The sequence below is a fragment of the Mesoplodon bidens genome (genome assembly GCF_964165515.1).
Source record: "Mesoplodon bidens genome assembly, chromosome: 2".
In the NCBI taxonomy this organism is placed as follows: Eukaryota; Metazoa; Chordata; class Mammalia; order Artiodactyla; family Ziphiidae; genus Mesoplodon; species Mesoplodon bidens.
Genome location: NC_138177.1, coordinates 174,919,927 through 174,945,536, shown reverse-complemented (window position 1 = coordinate 174,945,536; position 25,610 = coordinate 174,919,927). Strand labels below are relative to the sequence as shown.

Genomic DNA, 25,610 nt, shown 5'->3' with positions numbered 1-25,610 from the left:
CACGTTTGGGGGATGGGGGTGCAGGAGGCGGGAGGGGGTCAGATACAGGGCCCAGGGTGGCAAACCGGGTGACCTGATTGCCAGCTGGGCCCTGTCGACCAGGCCTCCTGGAGGAGCCTGTCCCCCCCAAGACTCTAAGGACCCGCCTGCAGAGGGCTTAAGGGCCCAGACAGGTCATTACCCCCATTTCAGAGGCGAAGAAACTGAGGCTCAGGAAGGTGGAGTGACTGCCTAGGGTCACATGATTCAATCCAGATCCACCTGACTCTTAAGACCTGGGGAGATCCCAGGCCAAACTGGTGGAGCCACCAACCCAGGTGACTGGGGGAGGGGGAGGGGGAGGACCACTCTGGGTTCACAAAGGAGGAGGCCTCCCACCCTCCAGGCCTGGGTCGAGGGGAAGGGACGAGTGGTCGAAGGAACAAAGGGAGCGGGGAGGGGGCGGCGCGGGGCGCGGCCGGGCAGGTGGGGGGGCAGGTAGGGGCCGCTTCCGCCCGGCGGGAATCCCGGCCCCCTCCCCCAAGCTTCACCTTTTATGGTAAGGCGGCCGGGGCGGCGGGGCGGAGGGAGCCGAGGGGGCGGGGAGGGTGGAGGGCGGAGGGGCGGGAGGCGCCGCGCCGCTCCCGGTTCTGCACGATCGGGTGACCGGCCGGAGCCGCCGGGGGCGCGGGCGGCCCAGGTAAGCGGGGCGGGGGTGGGGTGGGGGTCCTGTCCTTCCGTCCCTGCCCCGGCGACAGACAGGTGACAGCACGGGCAGCCCTCGGCCTGCGTCCACCCTGCTCCCCAGCCGGGACCCCAGCCCCGTCGCTCCCGGAGGGGGCCCGCGGGACGAGGGGCCGCGGGCGCTGTCCTTCTGTCTCAGTCCCTCGGTCTCTGTCCTCCGAGTGGAGGGAGGGCAGTTCTGGGGGGGAGGGATCCCTGCCCGGGAGCGGCACGCGGAGAGCAGGGATGGGCAGGGCGGAAGCTCCCGCACAAAGAGGACAGCGTCCCGCACATGGATCGAATTAAAGTCCCCGGCAGCGCCCCACAGTGACCCGGCCGGCCGCCCCGCCGGGCTGCTGGCTGGAGGGCGCTGGGTTTCCGGAGCTCCGGGGTGCTCCGGGCCCCTTTACCCAGCCAGGGTCAGGCGAGGGGAAGGAGAGGCCGCAGGGCTGCCCCTCTCTGGGCCTCAGATCCTCTCGGGGGCTGGGAAGGGGTGGGACTGGGCGATCCCCAAGGTGTGTGCCTGGGGCATCCTGGCCTGGGTCCTCCTGCAGCCCGGATCTGAGGACCCCGGGAAGAGGGTGGGCAGCGCCCAGATTCCTGCTCTTCATAATGATGGAAGCTAAGTCCTGGTCCTCGCAGGGCCCCCAGGGGCTCCTCCTCCCCCTCTGGGGCTGACTAACCAGTTAGCTTTCTCTTGACACCTACCAAGAATCAAGATTTTGAGTACCCCCTCTCCTTTTATCCTCTCAGCCACCCTTCCAGAAAGACCTCATTCTTCTCACTTTATGAAAAAACTGAGGCCCAGAGAGGTTCAGTGACCTGCTCGGGGTCTCCCAGCAGGAAGGAGGGGGCCCAGGGTGAACTCAGCCCTTTGTGCCTCCTCTGCTTCAAGGGGACCTCCTGTGCCAGGCTGCAAGGTCCCCTGCAGGGGGCGTGGGGCTCAGTCTCACTCCCACCTCCAGCAAAGTTTAGCTCCCAGTCAAGCCTAGGCTACAGCTTAAAGGTAGTTCCGGAGGGTTCTGGAGGGGGTTAGAAGGAGTGTGGCAGGGGACAGTGTGGCGGCGGGGGTGAGGTGGGGTAGACTACCCCACCCCTGGAGGCCCTCCGGCTCAGCCAGCCCGGGCCCTGCCCTGGGCCGCAGCCGAAGGCCCGGCTGGGTGGGTGGCTGGATCTCAGCCTCCTTCCTTCCTCTTGACAGGAAATGACTTTCCTTCCCTTTGTTTCCACTTTCTCCGCTTACCCAGCTGGGTCTTAGATTTGCCCTCTGGGGGAGGAAGGGTGGCTGCCGAGGGTCCCTTGGGCTGGGCTGGGCTGGCGGGGAGGCTGCCCCACAGGGGGCTCTCTCACCCACAACCCCACACTAGGGTGACCTGGGGTGTAGTGGGACCAGGGGGAAGCCGGGGCTCCCTTTCCTTCCCCGGGGCTCCCTTTCCTTCCCCGGGGCTGAGTGACGGGGCTTTGAAAATCCCTAGCCCGGCCCCTTCCCCTGGGGCCTGAAGTCCCTGCTGGAACCGCAGGGGAGGGATGGGGGTGGGGGAGTGCTGCCCAGCTGTGAACATCTGGTCTCAGTGCTGGGATGTTTGCCTTGGACATTTTCTGAGAAACCAGCAGATCTGATTTCCCGGCGGGGGTGGGCTGGGATGGAGTGGGGTTCGGGGCGGGAGGGGAGGGAGGCAGAGGAGGCATCCTCAGCTGTCTCTGGGGATGAGCCCAGGATATGCTGACCATCAGATAACTGGTCTGGATTGGGCCACCCTGGGGTAAGAACAGGCCTGGGAATTTTGCCCCCCCCATCACACACACACACCCGCCCCTAGCCATCCAGCGAAGAAAAAGTGTGTCCTCTCAGGCTCAAGGATACCCCCTGGATTTCCAGGTTGGATGGTGCTCTGTTAGAATTCCAAGTCTGCAACCTCTTGCTTGGGGCCTCACCTGGCCTCATCTATAAAGTGGGGGCATAACGCAGGCTGTATTGAGAATTAGGTGACTTTTGAGGCTGGGAAAGCACTCTCCATAGTGCCTGGCACAGGGCGAGCACTTTATCAGTGAGTGCCCTTGTTGTTTCTTGCATTTAACCTTTAAATGCACTCTGAAAATTGTTTGCAAAAATAGATTCTTAAACTTGTAACGAAGTATGAAATTGAAGTCGAGGACAGCCAACAGAAGCAGATGTACTTCCAAACATCACTTACAAAACAAGAAACAAAAGAGAAATACTTTAAAAGAACTTTTAAAGCTTTATTCATATATTGGTTTCTTATTCAGGTTTCTTACCAGAACGAGCTGCACGTTTTAACCAAACATAAACGAATTTAAAAGGAATTTAGGAGCATATGTTGTTGTTTTTGTTATTATTATTCTCCATCAGTCTCCAAGAGAGCCCACGGTGGCCAGTGGACGGAAGCCTTTGAGTGGCCACTTGGGCTCCAAGTCCACATTAGGGTCCCTTGGGGCCTCACCCCCGACCCACCCAGCCCCACCTCTCCAGGTTCACTCTTTGGGTCCCTATTTACTCTCCTCCCCATGAATCTATGGGCCGGGCTCTGGGGCCATGTCGGCGTGGCCCATATGGAGAGTAAGATAGAAAAAGGGCACATTCCTGAGCTGAGTGTGGTGGACTCACCCCAGCCCATGACCCCACCTTATCCCTAGCCCCGGAGCCTACTCTCTGCAGGAACCACCTGAGAGAAGGAAAATGGGCTTTCCCTGGTGGGGATGCCGCCCTGCTCCCAGATCCATGCTTTGATGTCTACCGTGAGCTGGACTTGGGTCACACAGTCATCACAGACACAACTGAAGGTAGATGAGGTCACTTGTCAGTTGCGGGGGGGGGGCAGACAGGGTGATGGTGAGTCAGCTGTCATTGCCCTGTGGAATAGACAATCGCCCTGGAGTCGGGAATCAGGGAAGGCTTCATGGAGGAGGTGATGTTTGCGCTAGGCTTCTAAGGAAAAACTGACATTCACCCTGCAGCAGGGAGGAGAGGAAAAACAGGTGGTGGAAACATGCCAGGGCAAGTAAGGGAGAAAGATGGTCCAGGAACTGTGTGTGGTCCAGGGTGATCAAAAATAGATTGAGGCCAGGGAACTTTAGACTTTTATCTTGAAGGTAGTAGGGAGCCATGGGAGGCTTTTGACTAGAGGAGAAACAGATTAATGCTCCAGAAAGATCACTCCAGAGACAGGGTAGGAGGCAGGTTTGGAGATCCTTGAGGCACCCTCACCCCTGTGCCTGAACCAGGGCTGTGATTTTGGAGATGAGACTGAGTGAGACATTCTGGGCATAGAATCAAGACTGGATTGGATGTGGACTCTGGTGGCGGAGAAAAGGATGCTGGTTTGTGAGCTGGGCCGGGAGAGAGCAGAAGAGCCAAGTGGACAAGAGCGTGGCTCTGTGTTCAGATCCCAGGTCTGCTGCTGCGTGACCCTGAACAGATGACTTCCGCCTCTTCACCTGGGTTTCCTCATCTGTAAGATGGGCACGGTCATTGTGTGGTAGTAGTGCCTCTCCGCCGCAGCGGTGGGAGGATCTGTGAGTTACTGCACAGAAAGTGCTCAGGGCCCTGCTGGCACAGAACAGGCCTCGGTACATGGTAGCTCTGATTGTTCTTCTGTCCTCTTTGCCTCCTGGAATCCAGCCCTGATGTTCTGACGAGAGTCACACTGTTTCCCGCCCACCGTGGAGCTGGCCTGAACGTTGGGGACGTCAGCTTTCCCAGGAAAATCCAGATCCCAGGTGAGGGAGTTCACTTGGGGTGTGGCCCAGGGCTGGGACGGGCAGTCAGCTGCCCTGGTAGTGGGGAGCTGGAGGAGAGGCCCCTCCCTCACGCTCCGTAGAGGAGGGAAATTAATCGTTTGTGAGGTGAGCAGGGCAGGGCTGCCCTCTGCTTCTCCATGTGTGTAGGTCTGGGGGAGGGGTATTCAGGACTCCTGGGTCCCACCCTGTGGCCAAACCACCTGGTGGGCACCTGCCTTTCCCTGTGGGACATCCGCAGCCCCTTCCGTGGCTGGGTGGGGCGCTGGCACTGTGGAGTAGCTGCTCCTGTCTTGTTGGGAGGGGAGAGGCTCCCTGCCCTGGGGGTGTCTGCGTGCCCAGGTGGAGCACCTCTGCCCCGCCCCTGCCATGCCCTGAATCCTGCCCAAGCCTGCGCTTCACTCTGTCCCCAGCCCCACCAGAAGCTGAAGCAATGGCCTCAAAGCCTGAGAAGAGGGTCGCCTCGTCTGTCTTTATCACCCTGGCACCTCCACGTCGAGATGAGGCTGTGGTTGAGGAGGTGAGGCGGGCAGCTTGTGAGGCCCGGCCTGGCTGCCCCCGGGAATCTCCTGTCCCCACGAAGGCACCCGGGGCTGGCTCTGCGGGGAGGCTCCGCTCCTGGACACCCCCCAGCAGGGCTGCAGCCCCGGTGCCAGCTGTTCCACCTCAGCTCCCCAGTGGAGGTAAGAGGGTGAGGGCGGTGGGTGGGAGACCGGGTGAGAGGCATCACCAAGGTGGGGAGGAAATGGCAGGCTCTGAGGTCATTCGTTGAGCACCTACTGTGTCCCAGGCAGCCTCTGGAACCCTCCTGCCTGGGTTCGAATCCTGGCTCCTCCACTTCTTGACTGTGTGACATTGGCAGGCCACTTAACCTCTCTGTTCCTCAGCTTCCTAATCTGTAAAATAAAGATAATGATAGTACCCACCTCAAAGGGTCCTTGTGAGGATTAGATGAGTTAATACATATGTAAAGTGTTGAGCCCAGTGCCTGCCATGTAGAAAGTGCTAAATACCCACTGTTATTATTCTGGGCCAGGCACTGGGAATGTGAAAAGAGAGAAGGTTTTCAGCCTGCATGAAACTTACCTCCTAGTGGGGGAAACAGGTAATAAAAACTTAAAATACAACATCAGGAAGACACAAACACTCCACTAGAATAGAATACAGTGAAGAGCTGGGGAGGTGCAGCTTTTTATGGGGTGGTCAGGATGGCTTCTCAAAGAAGGTAACATCTCAGCTCAGTTAAGACCTAAATGACAGAGTGGAGCTAGAAGGGAAATGGGAACAGTAAGTGCAAAGGCTCTGAGGCAGGAATGAATTTGGCAAGTTGAAGGACCTGAAAGATAGTTTTGTTTTCTCTTGCGCTCTGCCATTCACTTGCTGTGTGGTCTTAGGCAAGCTGTTTCCTCACCCTGGGCCTCGGTTTCTTCCTCTGGAAGGTGGAAATTTGGTCATGTATGTGATGTGAAATCTCAACTGTTGGGTAGAAGCAAGGAAGGATGACAACCTAGGGGCCCGAGGTGGCTCCTCGTCTGATAGGGCACCAGCTCGAACAAGGAGGCACTGAGACGCTTAGTGCGAGAGGCCAGCCCAGGAAGGCAGGTGAACCCCCCGGAGTCCTCAGGTGCCTAGTCAGGTGTCCTGCTGTCCCAGAGCGAGGCTAAGGCAGCCTTGTGCATCCATCACCATGGAAACCACCTAGAGGCCAATGGGAAGTGCCAGTTATGGGAAGCCAAAAACAGATGGAAGAAGGGACCACACGTGGGTACACGTGAGAGTACATGAATATTCGTGTAACATGTTTCTTCATTATGACGCAGCCTCCTAAACTGATCTTTCCTTCCTAACCACACATGCCAAGAACAGCCTCCTCCTGCTGCTTCTCTGTATAGGAGAACCAGGACCATGATGACCAAAATTCACACATCAGGACATTGATCCAATGAAAAAAAAAAATTATGGCCCTTCTGGGTAGGAGAGGGAGACTAGGAAATATAGTTTAGTTGCCCAAATGCCAAACTTTCCTGGACATTTTTTTTTTTTTTTTTTTTTGCGGTACGCGGGCCTCTCACTGCTGTGGCCTCTCCCGTTGCGGAGCACAGGCTCCGGACATGCAGGCTCAGCGGCCATGGCTCACTGGCCCAGCTGCTCCGCGGCATGTGGGATCTTCCCAGACCGGGGCACACACCCGTGTCCCCTGCATCGGCAGGCGGACTCTCAACCACTGCGCCACCAGGGAAGCCCATTTCCTGGACATTTTCATGGGATATTGGAATTACAGGCAGAAGATGTTGGGAGTGTGGTAGCAAAACAGACCAGACCTTCCTCGGGCGGGATGGCCTTGCAGGGGCTGGTCAGGCATGTTGCTGGCCAATTTGGCAAACACAGAGCACGGGGAATCTTGGGGTTCAGGCCTGCTGGGGTGAGAAGTTCTAGGTGAGCTGCGGTCATGAGTCTGGTCTGACTGCAGAAAACAGAGGTGGGCCCTGGGGGTCTGCCTTCTGCTCAAAGCCAGCTCTGCAGCAGGCTGTCATCTGACACCTCACCTATGCTTGTCCCCTTAGGAATCCACCAGCATTTCCTGAGCCCTTTCATCTTGGCAGAAATTCCCCCGTCTCTCTCTTGAATTCCTGCCCTAGCTGGGACCTGCCCGCCCTCCACAGCTGAATGTCTAGAACCTCAGGCAGGTCCTGGGAGAGGCCTCAGCTCTCCTGCTGTCTCTTTGTGACCTGGTTCCTGAGTCAGTCAGCTCACGTAGAGCAGATTCTCACACTTTAGCAGCATCAGCATCCCCTGCGGGCTTGTTCTAACACAGCCAGCTGGGCCCTACCCTGGGCCTTCCTGATTCAGCAGGTCTGCCATGGGGCCCGAGAATTTGCATTCCTTACATGTTTCCAGGTAATGCTGATGCTCTAGTCTGGGGACCACACTTTGAGAACGACTGTTCCAGTCCAAAGGCGTTAATAGGTGAGACTTGCGGAAGAGAAGGGTAGTTCTCAAAGTGTGGCCTTTGAACCCAAAGCGTCAGCATCACCCAGGAAATGTAAATTCTAGTGTAAATTCAAAACGCAGTTCCAAAAAGGTAAATTCCCAGAGCTTACCCCAAACCTGCTGAAGCGGAAGCGCTGGGGTGGGCCCAGCCATCTGCATTTGGACAAGCCCCCAGGCGATTCTGGGGCAGACTCACAGGTCTAGAACAAGCTTCGCATCTGTATAGCCCTTGGGCAGAGGGGTTCTTATCTTTGTCAAATGGGTGGGCAACCTGAACCCAGAGAGGTGCCCCAGCGAACATGCAGGGAATGGGACCAGAGCCCAGGTCTTTAGGCGGCAGGGCCTTGAACATTCTCTCTGTGCTCTTGCAGGATGTCTAGGGCAGTCGGACCTCGCTGGAGCCTGGCCTACCTTGTGCCCCCATGACAGGAGGTGGGCACAGTGCCTCCATGCCCTCTATCCCGGGGCGCTATTAATAGCGCTCCCCTTCAGTGTGGCAGTGGGCACAGCCGTGCACTGAGGCTTCTCTCCCGAGTTGCCCAGTTGCCTCTCCCCAGGGAGCTGGACAGCCCCTTGTCAGGGCAGCCTGCAGAGGTGGGGTTACACTATAGTGAGTGCTCCTGGATGGAGGAGATCCTCCACCCCGCCTCCTCCCTCCCTGCCAGGAGCTCCCGCTGGCTGGCAGTTAGGGTGGAGGCCACCTCCCCACCCGCCATCGCCCCATGCCATGCCACTCCTGTCCTCTGTGTGTATGTGTGTGTTTGCTGTTGGGTTGTTATTGTGTAATGAAACTTTTAAATATACACAGAAGTAGGGGAAACAGTACAAGGAACCCTGTATACCCTACGTCATCCAGTTTCAACAGTTACCAAGATTTGGCTACCTTTGTTTCATCTGTTCCTTTTTTTCTTTTCCTTCGTGAAGTATTTAAAAGGAAATGCCAGTAATCAAGTCACTTCAGCCCCATATCCTTCAGGGTGCATCTCTAAATATGGCCTTTCTCTTACATAACCCCAAGGCCAAACAATGCATAACAAAATCAACAGGAATGCCTTATGATTATCTAATAGTCTATCCATAATTAATTTTCCCTGAATTGTCATAAAAATGCCTTTTAACTATTGGATTGTAGAGGAATGGATTGTGTCTTGTATTTCTTTTTTTTTTTTTTTGCCGTACACGGGCCTCTCACTGTTGTGGCCTCTCCTGTTGCGGAGCACAGGCTCCAGACGCGCAGGCCCAGCGGCCATGGTTCACAGGCCCAGCCGCTCCGCGGCACATGGGATCCTCCTGGACCGGGGCATGAACCCGCATCCCCTGCATCGGCAGGCGGACCCTCAACCACTGCACCACCAGGGAAGCCCTCTTGTATTTCTTTTGAGCTGTATCATTCGGTGGAATATTTAGCTTTTCCTTGTCTACAAAATGAGGAGAATGAAATGAGATGATTAATCCTTTGAATCAGAATCCAAATAAGGTCCATAACAGTGCTGGCCAATAAATACATCATGCAAGTCACAAATGCAAGCCTCCTATGTAATTAAAAATCTTCTAGTATCCACTCTGAAAAAAATGAAAAGAAATATATTACTTTTAATGATATATATTATGCAACCCAGTATATAAAATGTATTATCATTTCAGCACGTAATCATTATCAAAATTATTAATGAGCTATTTCACATTGTTTTTTAGTACTAAGTTTTCCAGCACATCTCAATAGCCACATGTGGCTGGTGGCTTCTGTACTGGACAGCACAGATATATACATTATATATGGTCATTTTTCCATCTCTTAATTCTAGGAACATCTCCTCTCTTGGTCTCTCCCATGCCATTAACTTCTTGAAGAAACAGAGTCCATTTTTGTAGAATGTCCCACACCCTGGTTTGTCCCTTTGCCTCCCTGTGGTCTCATCCAACTTGCCCCTCTGTTTTCCAAATTTATTATAAATGGAGTTAACTCTAGAAACCTGATTAGTTTGAGGTTTTTTTTTTATGTTTTGGGTTTTTTTGTTTGTTTGTTTTTTGTTTCTTTTTTTGCAGTACGCAGGCCCACTGCTGTGGCCTCACCCGTTGCGGAGCACAGGCTCCGGATGGGCAGGCTCAGCGGCCATGGCTCGCGGGCCCAGCCGCTCCGCGGCATGTGGGATCTTCCCGGACTGGGGCACAAACCCGTGTCCCCCCCTGCATCGGCAGGCAGACTCTCAACCACTGCGCCACCAGGGAAGCCTTGGGTTATTTTTTTTAATAAGGACATTTCATCAATGGTGCCCATCCCTTCCTATACGTAACACGAGTCAGAAGACTCCTGATGTCTGCTGAGGTTAATCAGTGGCTTCAGGTGATGATAGCTGGACCTTTCCTTTGGAAAGTTCGCCACCAACTGTCCGCTTGATACTTTCAACACCTAATAGTCATTACCTGACTCTATTATTTAACTAGGTGGTGGTTCCCACCCTTGAGTGGCATCAGCATCACCTGGAGGGCTTTTTAAACACCCCATGACTGGGAGCCAGCCCAAAGTTTCTGACTGTGCAGCTGCATGGCAGGCCGAGAAGTTGTGTTTCTAACAAAGTCCCAGGTGGTGCCATGCTGCTGGTCCAGGAGCCACACCTTGGGAACCACAGTCTTGGGGGTTAGTTTTGCTTACATCTGCACAAGGCCCATCCAGCGGGGATTTCAGGTGCTCTAACACCTGGGTAGGGGAGGCTTGCTAGGAAGGGCTTTGGCGGCTACTGTTTTCTGAGCCTGTGCCACATGCCAGCCACTGTGCCAAGCCCTCATTTAATCCTCATTAACAACCCTAAGTGATTGAGACCCATGTTCCAGCTGAGCAAACTGAGGCTCAGAGAGATTGTTTCTTGCCGAAGGACACACAGCAAGTCAGTGGCAGAGTCAGAGATGGAACCCAGGTCCGGGTGACCCTGGACCTGAGCCTTTAGCCACCATGCTGCACGGCCTTCTGGGCAAGTGTCACCTCCTCTGTGCACCTGCTGAGACTCTGGCCAACCCACCCTCCCCTTCTGGTTGCAGGATGTTCGCTTCCTCCTCCTCCCCTGGATGGCGAGGACGCACTCCCCGACCTGGACCTCCTCCCACCTCCGCCGCCGCCCCCTCCAGTGTACCTGCCTCCTGACGAGGAGCCCCCTGCCCCGATGGGGGCGTCACTCATTTCAGACTTAGAGCAGCTGCCCCCACCCCCGCCGCAGGTACCGCCAACCCTTGGTCCCTGACGGAGCCCCGTAGGTTGGGGAGAGAAGGTCGGGGCCTTTCGGGGTTCTAGGCCTGGAGGTTGTTTGGTCCCTTCTCCTACTTGAGGGCAGTCCCTCTTCAAAACTCTTTCAGGCTGGTAAAAATTAGACGTGGTTTTCAAGGTCCCTGGAGAAGGGGTGCCACACCCTCCCCCCCGCTAAGTGCCTCCTTCATCTCTGAGGGCAGCATTCCCCTGTGTCTAACCTAAATCCCTTATGCTGCATAGAAAACCCATATTTACTCCTCTGCCCTTAACAGAGGCGTTGTAGAAATGGGAGCGGTTCCAGGCCAAGGGAAACCCTGATTCCAGGAGATTCTTTAGAAGCAGAGGGAAGTAGCTTTGAAGGAAGCTACTTCCCTGGGTGAAGGAACCCAGGGCAAGGAGCTGGGAGATCTGGCCTCAGTTTCTGCCTCTGTACAAAGGGACTAATTGCGCCTGGTGCCACCAGATGCGGAGCAGAGCCTAGAGGGCTGTGTGCGGTCCCCACTGGGTGACTCTTCTGCCCTTCTGTCCCCGCAGCCCCTCGTGGAGGGGCCTCCACTGCAGCCTCGGCCCAATCATCTCAGACCCACAGAAGAGGAGCTGCCGCCTCCCCCAGAGGAGCCTGTCGGCTTCCCCGAGAGAGAGGCCTCCACAGGTATGGGCACAGGGACGGAAGGACTGTGTGTGACCCCCAGGGGCCCTTTGTGTGGCCAGCATGAGCTTCCAGGGGGAACCAGGAGAGCAGGGACCACCGTGTCTGTCCCAGCTCACAGTATGGTGATGGGCCTTACAGATGTGCATCAATTTTATTTTTATTGCATTAAGCTTTTTTCCTTTATAACTAAAGTCCATTTAAATATTGATCGGCAAAATTGGCCATGATAGCAAAAATGCCCTAAATTTTTTCACTATGTAATTTTTTGAATACATAACACCCTTACATAGTACAAAATAAAAAGCACAAAAGGGCACACTGTGAAGTCTTTCCCCTTCCCCATCCCTGTATCATCTAGTTTCCTTCCAGATAGACAACCTGTTAATACCTTGTGCATATTCTTTCAGAGATATCTTATGCGTATGCAAGCAGATACAAATATATCCTTCCCCCATTTCCCCACAAATAGTAGCAAGCTCTGTGCTGTTTTGCACGTTGCTTTCATTCCTTTGTAGTCTTAGAGCTCACTCCACATCAGAACATAAAGAGGCTCCTTGTTCTTTTCCACAGCTGTGTAGTATTCCTTAGCAGGGCCTGACCACATGCATTTAACTAGTTGCCTGTGGACAGGTGCTCAGGTGGTAATGCTGAGTGAATCGCCTTGTACCTGATCATTTTGCTTGTGTGCAAGTTTGTGAGATAAATTCCTAGAAGAGGAAGCACTGTGATATTTTTGCCAAGTTGTCTTTCCTGGTCATCCAGATCTACATTCCCACCAACAGTGTCGGAGTGCCCGTCTGCCCACAGACTCTCCAGCACCGTGTGTTACTTATTTAATAAATGGCTATTAAGTGCCTACCATGTACCAAGGCCTTCTCTAGTCCAGGGTTGCAAAATAATTCTCCTCTGGTTTCTTCCAGTGTTCTTATGGTTTCCCTTTTCATATTTAGGTCTTTGATATGTTTGGAATTATCTGGATGTAAGGTGTCACAACAGAGTTCCCTCTTTTGACTTTTTTGCAGATGGCAACCCAGTTGTCCTAACGCTATGTGTCTTTTTTTTTTCTTCTTTCTAGTTGTGGCACACAGGCTCCAGGGCACACGGGTTCCAGAGTGCGTGGGCTCTGTAGTTTGCGGCACGCGGGCTCTCTTGTTGAGGCGTGTGAGCTCAGTAGTTGTGGCCGTGGGCTTAGTTCCCCCGCGGCATGTGGGATCTTAGTTCCCTGACCAGGGGTTGAACTCACCGCGTCCCCTGCATTGGAAGGCGGATTCTTTACCACTGACCACCAGGGACGTCCCACACTATGTGTCTTGATTTTAGCTTTTTAAAGACCCTTTGCCTTTTTTTTTTTTTTTTTTTGGCCACGCTGCTTGTGGGATCCTAGTTCCCCAACCAGGGAACCAGAGATTGAACTCGGGCCCTTGGCAGTGAAAGCATGGAGTCCTAACCACTGGCTTGCAAGGGAATTCCCCACCTTCCTTCTTTTTCTTTTTTTTTTAAAGTAAGGTTTTATTTATTTATTAATTATTATTAACGAGCTCACAGCTCGTTGCTGTGAGTGGGTTTCTCATTGCGGTGGCTTCTCTTGTTGCGGAGCTCGGGCTCTAGGTGCATGGGCTTCAGTAGTTGTGGCACGCAGGCTCAGTAGTTGGGGCACATGGGCTTAGTTGCTCCGCGGCATGTGGGATCTTCCCGGACCAGGGCTCGAACCTGTGTCCCCTGCATTGGCAGGTGGAGTCTTAACCACTGTGCCACCCGGAAAGGTCCCCCACCTTCCTTCTTCTTCTATTTATTTATTTATTCATTCATTCATTCATTCATTCATTTATTTTTGGCTGCGTTGGGTCTTCGTTGCTGCGTGTGGGCTTTCTCCAGTTGTGACAAGCGGGGGCTACTCTTCGTTGCGGTGCGCGGGCTTCTCATTGCGGTGGCTTCTCTTGTTGTGGAGCACAGGCTCTAGGCGTACGGGCTTCAGTAGTTGTGGCTCGCGGGCTCTAGAGCGCAGGCTCAGTAGTTGTGGCTCACGGGCTTAGTTGCTCCACGGCATGTGGGATCTTCCTGGACCAGGGCTTGAACCCGTGTCCCCTGCACTGGCAGGCAGATTCTTAACCACTACACCGCCACGGAAGTCCCCCCCACCTTCCTTCTTAATGCCCCTCATGACCCTGCCCATGAGCTGAGGCTGCATTTACAATGCCCAGGGGTTTCAGACAGAGACCTGGCACTCCGGGCCGGTTCTGGGTGGCGACTGGGTACAGTTCTCCCAGGCTGGGCGGGTCATGGCCTGTATCTCCTCTACCCCAGACGTCTGTGCCTTCTGCCACAAGACCGTGTCCCCTCGAGAGCTGGCTGTGGAGGCCATGAAGAGGCAGTACCATGCCCAGTGCTTCACGTGCCGTATCTGCCGCCGCCAGCTGGCCGGACAGAGCTTCTACCAGAAGGATGGGCGGCCCCTCTGTGAACCCTGCTACCAGGTAAGCCCCAGGGCGGTTCCCCAAGTGCCTGGCACTGAGCTGGGCACCTGGAAGATGTGGTATCATCTCTTTCTCCACAACAATCTGGGGAGATAGACACTAGTGACCCATTTTACAGATAAGGAAATTGAGGCTCAGGGAGGGGAAGGAACTCAGCCAAGGTGTGTTCGTTCCCCGTGGCTGCCGTAACGAATGACCACAAACTCGGTGCCTTCAAACAGTACACATTTATCCTCTTATGGTTCTGGAGGTCTGAAGTCCAAAATCAGTTTCACTGAGTCAAAATCCAAGTGTTTTGCTCCCTCCAGAGGCTCTAGGGGAGAATCAATTTCCTTGCCTTTTCCAGCTTCTAAAGCCATATTTCTTGGTTCCTTTGTCCATCTTCCAACTCAGCAGTGTGGCATCTTGCATCAGTATCTCTTTTCCTTCTGTGTCAAATCTCCCTCCGCCTCCCTCTTGTAAAGATACTTGCAATGACATTTGCAACCCACCTGGATAACCCAGGATAATCTCCCCATCCCAGGATCCTTAACTCAATCACATCTGCAGAGTCTCTTTTGCCATGCAAGATGGTTGATTGCAGACTCCAGGGCTTAGGATCCAGATACCTTTGGATCTGGATATCAGATCCAAAGGCATCATTCAGCCTTTTACACTGTCACCCCAGGGCTGTCTGGTTCTGAACCCTGACCATGGTTTTTTTTTTGTCCATGCCACGCGGCTTGTGGTATCTTAGTTCCCCAACCAGGGAATGAACCTGGGCCCTCGGCAGTGAAAGCACTGTGTCCAAACCACTGGACCACCAGGGAAGTCCCATCCTGCCCGTGGTCTTGCAGCTCCCTCACCTAGAGCCACAAAGTTCCAGTGCACGGTGTGACGGGGCATCTCTGGGTACCAAAGACAGTCTGAGAGAGCTAGTTTGGATGCCACGGTGTTGGAATTGCTAACTCTCCAGTGGCATGTGGTGGTGTTTTTCTAGGTAGTGTACAGAACTCCCATGTATGCATTACCTGGGGGTACAGTGGATCTCACCTTGTCCTTATAGATTGGTAGCACCTGGCAATCTGCATTTTTAACAAGTCTATCAGGTGATTCTGATACACACTGAAGTCTGAAAACTACTGATTTGAGGTGTTAGAATATTTAGAGTCGGGACTATTTAGAAAACTCAAAATGATCTGATCCCAGGCAGTAAGGTGCTGTGGAAGGAGAAAGGAGCCAGGCCGTCCTACCCTGACCCTCTGACCCCATCAACATGACAGTGGGGGGTGTCCTTACACTCTTCCCCAGCTTGGAGCCAGGCAGGGGTGAGACACTGAGGCGAAGAAGGGGTGAGGGTGGGCTTACAGCTGGGAGCAGCCAGGAGGGGCTTCAGCAGTGTGCTGGCCAGACAAGGGCTTCCCCAAGGGTGGTGGGGGGCAGGAAGCAGGGGGAAATGCTGCCCCCACCAAACGTATCTGTCCAGAGGAAATAAGGTTAAGATGAACAGGAAGGGAAAGAGACATGTAGGGGAGAAGGTGGATGGGTTAGCAAGAGGCCCTCTGTTCTGCCTCAGTGATACCTACCCCTTTCTTTCTCCTTCTCTCCCTCTCTCTCTCTGTCTCTCTCTCATCCCTCCTCATTCCAGAAAGGATTTGAGGCAGCTTATAAGAATGCACATATACCTGTAGTCAATAATAATGTTGTAGGACTTCCCTGGTAGTCCACTGGTTAAAACTCCGTGCTTCCACTGCAGGGGGCATGGGTTCAATCCCTAGTCGGGGAAGTTCCGCATGCTACATGGTGCGGCCAAAAATAATAATAATGTTGTACACTTAAAACTTTGTTGTTAAGAGGATAGATCTCATATTAGGTATTCTTACCGCAGTAACATAAAAAAATTTTTTAGAGGATACATATAATACCATGAGGTATAAAATAAATAGATAAAACAGAGGAAAATCAAGGTAGACAGTTAGTACCCCAAAAATATGTGAATGAAAGACCCCTGTACTCATCCTAAAAGTGGAGCATGGAATTGGACTATGAGCTTCCAAGTGGCCAAATGGAAAAGGGTAATAAGTTTCAAGGTTTATCGTCCATAAAATAAAAAGCACAGCAATTCCTCTGGGAATGCCTTTTACTGACTCTGAAGTTTTAGAGAAATTTCTCCTATGGGCCCTCATGGACCCTGGCCTCAAGCATTTCCTAGTAACAAAAAGAATGCAGTCATAGCTTCGTGGCAGGATTCCTGACTGTACACCAGGCATATGTGCCAAACTCGATCCCCTCTAAGCAATGTGGAGGTTTGGGGGTAGTAGTTCCAGGCCAATTGCATGAATGTGAGCACCCCTCCCATAACTCTGCCTTCTGGGCCCCTGTGGGTAGCCAGTCTGATGCCCCTTGTGGCTTGGAGTGGGCACACCCATGGGATGGCTCTGAGGCAGTGGCCCTCTGTCCCAGGACACCCTGGAGAAGTGTGGCAGGTGTGGCGAGGTGGTCCGGGAGCACATCATCAGGGCCTTGGGCCAGGCCTTCCACCCCACCTGCTTCACGTGTGTGACCTGCGCCCGGTGCATCGGGGATGAGAGCTTTGCCCTGGACAGTCAGAATGAGGTGTACTGCCTGGACGATTTCTACAGGTACAAGAGGGGTCCATGCACTGCATGGGGCACGGAGGACAGGGTGGGGCTTAGGTGGGATGGAGGAGTCGAGCCTGAGTGCTGGGGGCTGGGTCAGCTGGCCTGCAGAATCCAGGACTGCCTGTTCCACATACCCTGTGTTTGACTTAGCACCTGCTTGCAGCTGACACTTTTTGAGCAATTCCCCTTGGGTTTAGGCCATGTAATCTCAAAACTGTCTTACAGGCAGGCACTATTAAAGGTTCTGTTTTAGCAAATGTGGAAACTGAGGCATGCAGTACATAAGTACCTAAAGTCTCCCCGATTGTAAGTATGGAAGCTGTGATTCAAACCCCCACTGACCTGATGTCCAGGCCTTGCTCTCAAACCCCAGACCGCAGTGCCTCCCCTCAGAGCTGGAGCCGTATGGAGTGGTAGCAACACACATCTGCAGGGCCCCATCCCTGCCCTCGAGTTGCTCACTGCCCAAGGGGAGAGACAAGTGTGCCTAGTGAAAAAGGAAAGAAGAAGAAAAAGCAGTGACCTATAATACAAGACAAATGAAATGGGTGCCCCTCTGCTTTCTTAAATTCTAATGTTCCCATCACTTACTTGCCTTGAGCTAATTATACCCTGGGAAGCAGGGTCTAATTACACAGGTCTCTCCATTCGCTCCTGCCAGGAAGAAATAGGCATTTGTGGTTGTAGCTCCAGGTGTAGTTAGATAGCAACGGGTCTGAAATAGGTCTGGGAGGTGAACCAGAGCTGGCCTGCGCTCTAACAGCTAATTTCTGTGGTTGTCGGCGTGAACGCCTCCTGAGCATAAGTTTCTTTCCTTCTAGGAAATTCGCTCCTGTGTGCAGCATCTGTGAGAATCCCATCATCCCCCGAGACGGGAAGGATGCCTTCAAAATCGAGTGCATGGGAAGAAACTTCCATGAGAATTGCTACAGGTGTGAGGTGAGTGGAGCAGTGCTGATTTAATAAGATGCAGTTGATCCTGTGCAATCACCAGACAAGCCCTGTTGAAAGCCTGCTGTGTGCTAGGCCCTGGGCCGAGACAAGTCCAGGTTGGGGCTCTGCTCTCAGATTGCCCACCATCCGATAGCAGAGACAAATGAAAATGAAAATAATTACAAATATGCTCTATTAATCAGAACTCTTTGAGTTAATGACAGAAACCATACTCAACCTGCTTTCCGCAAGAAAGGGCATCTTAACGGGGAGGCTCTTGATGGTGATATCACTGATGACATCATATGATATCATAAGGCTCTCTCTCCATCTCTCGGTTCTGCCTTTCTTGTGTGTTTGCTTCATTTTCCCTTCCTGTGGGCTGGCATCCTCTGTGGGGCAGTGGGTACAGCGCGTGGCCATGGTTGGCTCAGGTTTATATCCTTCCAACTTAGAAACCCCATCTAGGGATCCCGTACAGTCTCAAGAAGGCCTCTGATTCACCCAACATGGGTCACATGCCCATTCTTGACCAATCAGTGACCAGGGGCTATGACTGATAACCTCTGGGGCCAGGCAGGCAGGACTGTATGAAACAGATTGGGATTGATACAACCACTGGAAAGAAGAAAGGGATGCTGGGCAGACCCACACCACAGATGTCCTTTTCAGGTGCTAAGAAAGAGCATGTATAAATCAGCTTTGGGACAAAGAAGGCAGTGATCAAGTGATCAAGGCTGGTGCAATCAAAGGCACTCTTTTAGAGGAGGCAGTGCTTAACCTGGGTTTTGCAGGTTGAGTAGGAGTTTGCCATGTATTCAGAGAGGGGAAATGAAGTCCAAAAGGAGGCATGGGCCTGTGAAATCCTACTGTGGCACAAACAGCCTGAAGAACTGGAGGAAGTAGAAGTTTCGAGGTGTGTCTGGAGTGTAGAGTGCTGGATGGTGTGGTAACAGTGAGGCCAGAGAGAAGGAAAGGGCCCCCTGTGCCAAACGAAGGAGTCTGGACTTCAGGCTGCAGGGAGTGGGGAGGGTGAGGTGGGAAGGCTGGTTAGAAGCCGGTGCAGCAAGAAATGCCTGGGGAGTCGCACAGGCCCCACACTCAGAAGGGTCCCGTGCTTGCTTTGAAGCTCTGCTGTCATTTTCTTTTAATTCTTCTTTTTTTTTTTTTTTTTTTGCGCAGTACGCGGGCCTCTCACTGTTGTGGCCTCTCCCTTTGCGGAGCGCAGGCTCCGGACGTGCAGGCTTAGCGGCCACGGCTCACGGGCCTAGCCGCTCCGCGGCATGTGGGATCTTCCCGGACCGGGGCACGAACCCGTGTCCCCTGCATCAGCAGGCGGACTCCCAACCACTGTGCCACCAGGGAAGCCCTAATTCTTCATTTCTGAATAAGGGATACTGCATTTTCATTTTTCCCTGAACCCTGCAAATTATATAGTCAGTCCTGCTGGGGAGGCTGTAAGAGCCCTCCCCTACCTCTTCCTGTCACCTCCATGTCACCGATGTTTCTGTCTTCTCTGGTGATGGTGACAAAGGTGTCACCTAAGTGGGGACTCCAGAGCAAGTCTCTCTTTTTTTCTTTCTTTCTTCCTTTTTCCTAATTGAAATATAGTTGATTTACAATGCTGTGTTAGTTTTTGGTGTACAGCAAAGTGATTCAGTTATACATATATATATTCTTTTTCATATTCTTTTCCATTATGGTTTATTATAGGATACTGAATATAGTTCCCTGTGCTATACAGTAGGACCTTGTTGTTTATCTATCCTATCTGTAATAGTTTGTAACAGAGTAAATCTCTTAGCCAGTGAGTGATTCCAAACATTTATTTACTCACATTTAAACAGATATGTAGGGAGTTCTCTGGTAGTCTAGTAGTTAGGATTTGACACTTTCACTGCCATGGCCTGGGTTCAATCCCTGGTCAGGGAACTGAGATCCCACAAGCCTCGTGATGCAGCCAAAATTAAAATAATAATAATAATAATAATAATAATAACAGATATGTAGAACTAAGAAGCATTTTCGCTGAGGGTGACCAGGGAGTTTAGTTGAGAAGTTGACACATTGCTTCATGATTATGTTGATTTGTTCTGGTTCAAAGTCCGGCTGATAATGCATCTTGAAAGAACAATGGTGAAATTCAAGTGCTGTTATCGCCATAGCCCACGTTCGATCCAGTGGTGATTGGCATTTCCCCGGGCCTGGCTGGTGAGCAAATAAGCCCTCCCTGCTCCTCCTTGGTCAGCTTGGCTGAGGCTACCGGGAACATTACCCAGGCTCTGCCATGAGTCAGAGTTTGGATTCCACCACCTGCATTTCAGGCTGTAAGGCTCCAACCACAGCGGCCTAAGCAGATGTGGGTGCTGTTTCTCTAGGAAGGGAAATGGGTTTCAAGACACCATCCACGCTCCTTTCACCATTCCTGCCTACTTTTTTTTTTGGCTGCACTGCCCTGCATATGGGATCTTAGTTCCCTGACCAGGGATTGAACCCGTGTTCTCTGCAGTGGAAGCTCGGAGGCTTAATCACTGGACCGCCAGGGAATTCCCCATTCCTGCCTACTTTGTGGTCCATGTATTTCTTACTATTGCTGGAAGGGGAACAATACCTTCATACTTGGCTAGTATCTTATTTATTTATTTATTTATTTATGGCTGTGTTGAGTCTTTGTTGCTGCACACGGGCTTTCTCTAGTTGTGGCGAGCGGGGTCTACTCTTTTTTTTTTTTGAGGTACACGGGCCTCTCACTGTTGTGGCCTCTCCCATTGCGGAGCACAAGCTCTGGACGCGCAGACTCAGCGGCCATGGCTCACGGGCCCAGCCGCTCTGCGGCATGTGGGATCTTCCCGGGCCAGGCCACAAACCCGTGTCCCCTGCATCGGCAGGCGGACTCGCAACCACTACGCCACCAGGGAAGCCCCGGGGTCTACTCTTCGTTGCGGTGTGCGGGCTTCTCATTGCGGTGGCTTCTCTTGTTGTGGAGCACAGGCTCTAGATGTGCGAGCTTCAGCAGTTGTGGCACGCAGGCTTCAGTAGTTGTGGCACGCGGGCTTCAGTAGTTGAGGCACATGGACTTAATTGCTCCGCGGCATGTGGGATCTTCCCGGACCAGGGCTCGAACCCGTGTCTGCTGCATTGGCAGGCAGATTCTTAACCACTGCGCCACCAGGGAAGCCCTCGGCTAGTATTTTTTAATATATAAAATGCTTTCATGCACATCACCTTATTTAATCCTAATGATGATCTCTCGATATGGGAGTTCCCGTCTCCATTTAAGATGAGGAAACTGAGGGTGATAAAAGTGCTTCTGCCCTGTGTTCTTCTGGGCTGGGTTTGGCCAGCTTTCTGCCACCCGACAGCTCCTTCGCAAACTGTGCGACTCGGCCGTGGTTGATTCTCATTTAGAAGAGGTCACATGTGCCCCTGTGGGACTTTAGGTTTGGCACTTGGTGCTCTCAGAATGCTGAACAAGTGGCTGTTAGGAATAGCACAGGTCCTGGCATTAAATAGCCCAGAGTCCCCTTGAGACACTCGAGGTGCAGTTCCAGGGAAGAGACACACAAGGGTGTCCTCCCCAGCTGGCCGAGCTGGGTCAGGATGGCACCCGTGACCCCAAAGTTGTCTCTATGGAGACCAACCCCTCTGTTCTGATCAGTGAAGCTTCCAGGGGACACCAGCCATGCCCTGAGCTGGGTCTCTGGACATTAATTGTTCCTGTTATTTCCTGTGTGTGCCCGAGTGAGGCCCAGAGGAGGTGCGGGCTTGTGGCAGAATGGTGAATTTGGCAAAGTTTGGGCCCCAAATCCCCATCCTCCTCGTTCTAAAATCTTTTGGTGATTTAGAAAATTGGAGATATTAAGGTCTGTGCTAGTGTTGAAGCTGTTCAGGCAGTGGAACAACAAAAAGAACCCTGAATTCCGAGCCTGGAGACCCCATCCTCTCCCAGCTCTGGAACCAGCTGTGTGACCTGAGGCAGGCCACACCCCTCCCCGGACCTCAGGGGGAGGGTGTTAAGGCCCTTCTAGCCCTTTCCACGATCCCTCAGGGGGCTTCTCCACCAAAGGGCCCCCTCTTCTCCCCGTGTCCTCGGTTCTCCCCTCAGCGGATTGAGTTAATTTCCTCAGTGGATGCTGGCGAGTCTGACCTGCACAGACTCCACGCTGCAGTGCTCAGGCCTGGGGTCCATCCACGTGTGCCTTGTTCCCGCAGGACTGCAGGATCCTCCTGTCTGTGGAGCCCACGGACCAAGGCTGCTACCCTCTGAACAACCGTCTCTTCTGCAAGCCGTGCCACGTGAAGCGGAGTGCTGCGGGGTGCTGCTGAGGGCACCCGTGGGCTGAGGGCCGTGGTCGCACACTAGCCCCACTCGGGGTCCCTCCCCAACTTGTTTCCCTTCCTGACCTGGTCTTGCACACTTTCCTTCCGAGCCACACAGGGACCAGCCTGCAGGCCTGCCCCTCGTGTCCGGGACCCAGGCCTCCTCCCAGCTCAGAGCGCCCTTTAGACTCTCAGCTGTTCCTTCTCTCCTCTGGGCACCGGGAGGCTTCCGTACCATGAGTGTCATGCCTGGGGGTCCCATCTCTACGACTCTGGCCCCTCTTGAGCACTGGCCTTGACCTCCGTTTCCAGGGGTGAGTTGGGGTGAGTCTCTAGATGGCACCCCGTGTCCCTAGCAGTGACACATTAGCTCTGGGGGTGGCTGAGACCAGCTCTGCCTTGCAGGACTGAACTATTTCAGGAAAACTGCCAAGTCCCTTAAAAAGCACTATTTTTAAAATTTGAAGTTTAAGTGATGAGAAACATTCTTCGGATTTTTTTGGAGGGGAGGTGGGAATCTTAAAAGAAAATGCCTTCCATTGTTCATAAATGTACAAGATTGTGACCTGCTGGTGGCATGGCCATGGACTTCCCACACTGGGGAGATGTCATAATGACATGGGACCCAGGCATGAACCTGAACAGCAGAGGCAGGAGCAAAGGATGACACGCTGACACCCAAGGAAGTCAGCAACCCCTGCACCCTGGCTTCCGGCGCCTCCTGTGTGCAACAGTGATTCAACACACATGGATTGAGTGCCTGTTGTATGCTGGGTAGTAGAGTACAGGAGCTCTGAGTGTTCCTCCTGCAGCAGCCTCGACTACGGCCGTGCACACACGCACACACACACACACACACACACACACTCCTCCAGGACAGTAACGGGTGTCCCCCAACCCCTACTCGGGCCCTCCAGCCCAGGCTGCCCTGTGACCACTGCTTTCTCAAGTCCACACCTAGAAGATTCTTTTTCTCTTTTAAGGAAAATCATTTTTGTTGCTTTGTAACTTCTAAGACACCTTGTAGAACATGAACACATTAAACAAGAGGCGCTTTCCTCCCTGGGGTTGTCTCGATGTACCATGTGCTCCTAGGAGGATGCCCTGGGCTCCAAGTACCAGGAGAGTTTCTCTGTAGGGCCCCTTAAGGGCTTCAAACCAGAGCACAGCTTCTTGCCCGAAGCTTAGAGCAGCGAGTCACAAGCTCCAGGCCTTCCCATACCCCCACAATTTCTATCATACAAGGACCTCCTATTCTATTATCTCCTTAATATTTTCTTTAACTCAGCATCCTTTTTTTTTTTTTTTTTAACTCACCGATTTAGTCTTAGGTTAACTAAGCAATATATCCATGCAGTCACATGATGTGCTATAGTTATACATGAAAATAAATGCATAACTATTCGGAGTTTGTCTGTGTTCCGACTAAGACCTCACCTAGGTAAATGCTGGCCTTTGATAGCAGCACCAGAAAAAATGTCTGAACATATCTTCTCAGTGTGGCATGGGTGTCCAGCAAGTGCCTGTGTCCCCTGCCCCCAAACTGGGGCTCTTCTCAGCAGGTCAAGAAGCTCCTGTCCCTCCTCATCCCCAGCAATGAAGACTTACACTGGCCAGCTCGCGGGTGCAGTTCCTGGACACACCCACCAGCAATGACGTGGCTGCTGGGTGACCAGGGTGGTCCTGCAGGAGGCCCTCTAAGGCCACCAAATCCTTTAGCAGAGTCAACACCACCCTCAGGATGTGCTCTCTGCACGTGGGCCACGCTGCCCGTGAGCTTGCTCGCCCGCTGCAGCTCGGACACCACCAGCTGGGCCTGGTGAGCGCAGCTCCGGAGAGAAGGATACGGGGCCAGAAAGGGCGCTGGACCTGGAGGCAGGTGACCCCGGTCTCAGACCTGGCTCTGCTGCTCTACAGTGTGGACAAGTTATTAATCATCTGAGCCTTGCTTTTCTCATCTCTAAAATGGAAGCAACACTAGTATCTGTCATAGAAGATTGCTGGGATAGAAGTGTTGGGCCGGTGAGGTTTCTGAGAAGCTCTTGAGTCCCTTGTACCGTCTGGTGCTGGCTGGCAGTTCTTAGGCATCACTCCTGTCAGCGTTCCTCCACGGTCCTTTTGAAGCCCATCAACCAGAGACCACTGGTGACATGCCCACAGTTCGCAAAGTTGGGTTTATCGTGCTGGCTGCAGGGGGCGGGGCGCACTGCATGGGGAACGGCAGGGCATCTCAGTAAGCGAGAGTTGGGGGGCTCCTAGAACTTGGGAAGGTATTGAGGGGTTTGGGGAGGATTTAAGGAAGCGGGGGTTTGCTCCGGATGTGAGCTGTCAGGAAGCAGGGGCGTTCTGTGGTTGAGAAGCTTGATTCTTGTCTATCTAGGATGTGGCACTGTAGCTGTGCTTGGTAGGGGAGCAGCAGCGGCTCACAGGATGAGGGGTATTAGCCATTTTTGTATCTAGCCCAGAGGGGCTGGGCTCCAGGACACGCCTACAGTGCTCTGTGAGGCTGGAGCTCACCAAGGCCCAGAGGTGAGGGCCGGGCTAGCAGCTGCCAGCTGTCGGGCCACTTTTCTCTCTTAGTCGCCAAGTTTGGTTTGGTGTGGTTTTTCTTGTCATTAAATCGTCATCTTGTGCTGTGGTTCCTCATGTCCCAGCCTCTTTCTGGTTGGTTGTGTTTGGAAGGGTGGTGTCTGGATGAAATTCTGGGGGGTGCCTTTGTCTTCTGGGCCGCACATTCATGAATCACTCCAGAAGGGGACACTTGTAGGGAGATGTATGCAACGTAAAATAAGCCAGTCAGGAAAAGACAAGGCGCTGTATGATTCCACATATGTGAGGTCTTAGAGTAGTTAAATTCATAGAAGGGTGGTGGGTTAGGGGCTACGGGAAGGGGCGTTAGGGAGTTGTTTAGCGAGTACAAAATGTGAATTTGCACAATGAAAAGTGGTCTGGAGGGCCTCCCTGGTGGCGCAGTGGTTGAGAGTCCGCCTGCCGATGCAGGGGATACGGGTTCGTGCCCCGGTCTGGGAGGATCCCATATGCCGCGGAGCGGCTGGGCCCGTGAGCCATGGCCGCTGGGCCTGCGCATCCGGAGCCTGTGCTCCGCAACGGGAGAGGCCACAAGAGTGAGAGGCCCGCATACCGCAAAAAGAAAAAAAAAAAAAAGTGGTCTGGAGATGAATGGGGAAGGTGGTTGCACAACAGTGTGAATGTACTTAACGCCGCTGAAGACTTAAGAGTGGTTATCTAAGGAGCCCGCCTCCCACGACTAAGGAAGCCCACGTGCCGCGACTAAGGAAGCCCACGTGCCGCAACTAAGGAGCCCGCCTGCCACGACTCGGGAAGCCCACGTGCCGCGACTAAGGAAGCCCACGTGCCGCAACGAAGGAGCCCGCCTGCCGCGACTCGGGAAGCCCACGTGCCGCAACTAAGGAGCCCGCCTGCCACGACTAAGACCCAGTGCAACCAAATAAATAGGTTAATAATTTTTTAAAAAATGGTTATGGTGGTAATTTTATATTATGTACATTTTACCACAGTTAAATAGTATACATAATTGAATGCTTGGAGACAGGGTGAGAAGCTGATAAAGTGACGTAAGAGTCCGAGGTGGGGACGTGCCATGCCCCACACTGGGGTCCTAGGAAGGCTGTCCATTACTGTGTGCGAACCCAGTGAGTGAGATGCTGCAGGCTGACCTGGGCTTCCTGAAGGCAGGTGCTGTTCACGGCCACTAGAGGGCAGCATGGGCTAGCGAACCGGACATTGAGCCCTGGGGAGCCAACGTTCTCATGCCCCTCACGGGGTCCTCAGCTTCTCCAGATGCAAAATGGGAATAATTCCTGCCTGCCCACTGCACATGGTTGCAGTGAGGCTGAGAGAAGAAAACGACTTGGAAAACTAGAAAGTGAGCGATGTGG

General features: G+C 53.1%; 1 protein-coding gene across 1 annotated transcript; it reads left to right on the top strand.

Moving 5' to 3' along the window:
• The first annotated feature begins 595 nt into the window (after positions 1-595).
• FBLIM1 (filamin binding LIM protein 1) lies at positions 596-23,095 on the top strand. Its single transcript, XM_081255870.1, has 9 exons — positions 596-679; positions 4,343-4,440; positions 4,872-5,141; positions 10,486-10,661; positions 11,225-11,342; positions 13,647-13,816; positions 16,259-16,437; positions 17,259-17,376; positions 21,583-23,095. Exons 3-9 carry the CDS (start codon positions 4,892-4,894, stop codon positions 21,694-21,696), a joined length of 1,125 nt encoding a protein of 374 aa, XP_081111996.1. The 5' UTR covers positions 596-679; positions 4,343-4,440; positions 4,872-4,891; the 3' UTR covers positions 21,697-23,095.
• The last annotated feature ends 2,515 nt before the right edge of the window (positions 23,096-25,610 follow it).

Coding starts and splice junctions, on each gene's coding strand:
- FBLIM1 (XM_081255870.1), top strand. CDS start 4,892: ATGGCCTCAAAGCCTGAGAAGAGGGTCGCCTCGTCTGTCTTTATCACC. Junction 10,662..11,224: donor TGCCCCCACCCCCGCCGCAG/GTACCGCCAACC, acceptor CTGTCCCCGCAG/CCCCTCGTGGAGGGGCCTCC. Junction 17,377..21,582: donor AGAATTGCTACAGGTGTGAG/GTGAGTGGAGCA, acceptor TTGTTCCCGCAG/GACTGCAGGATCCTCCTGTC.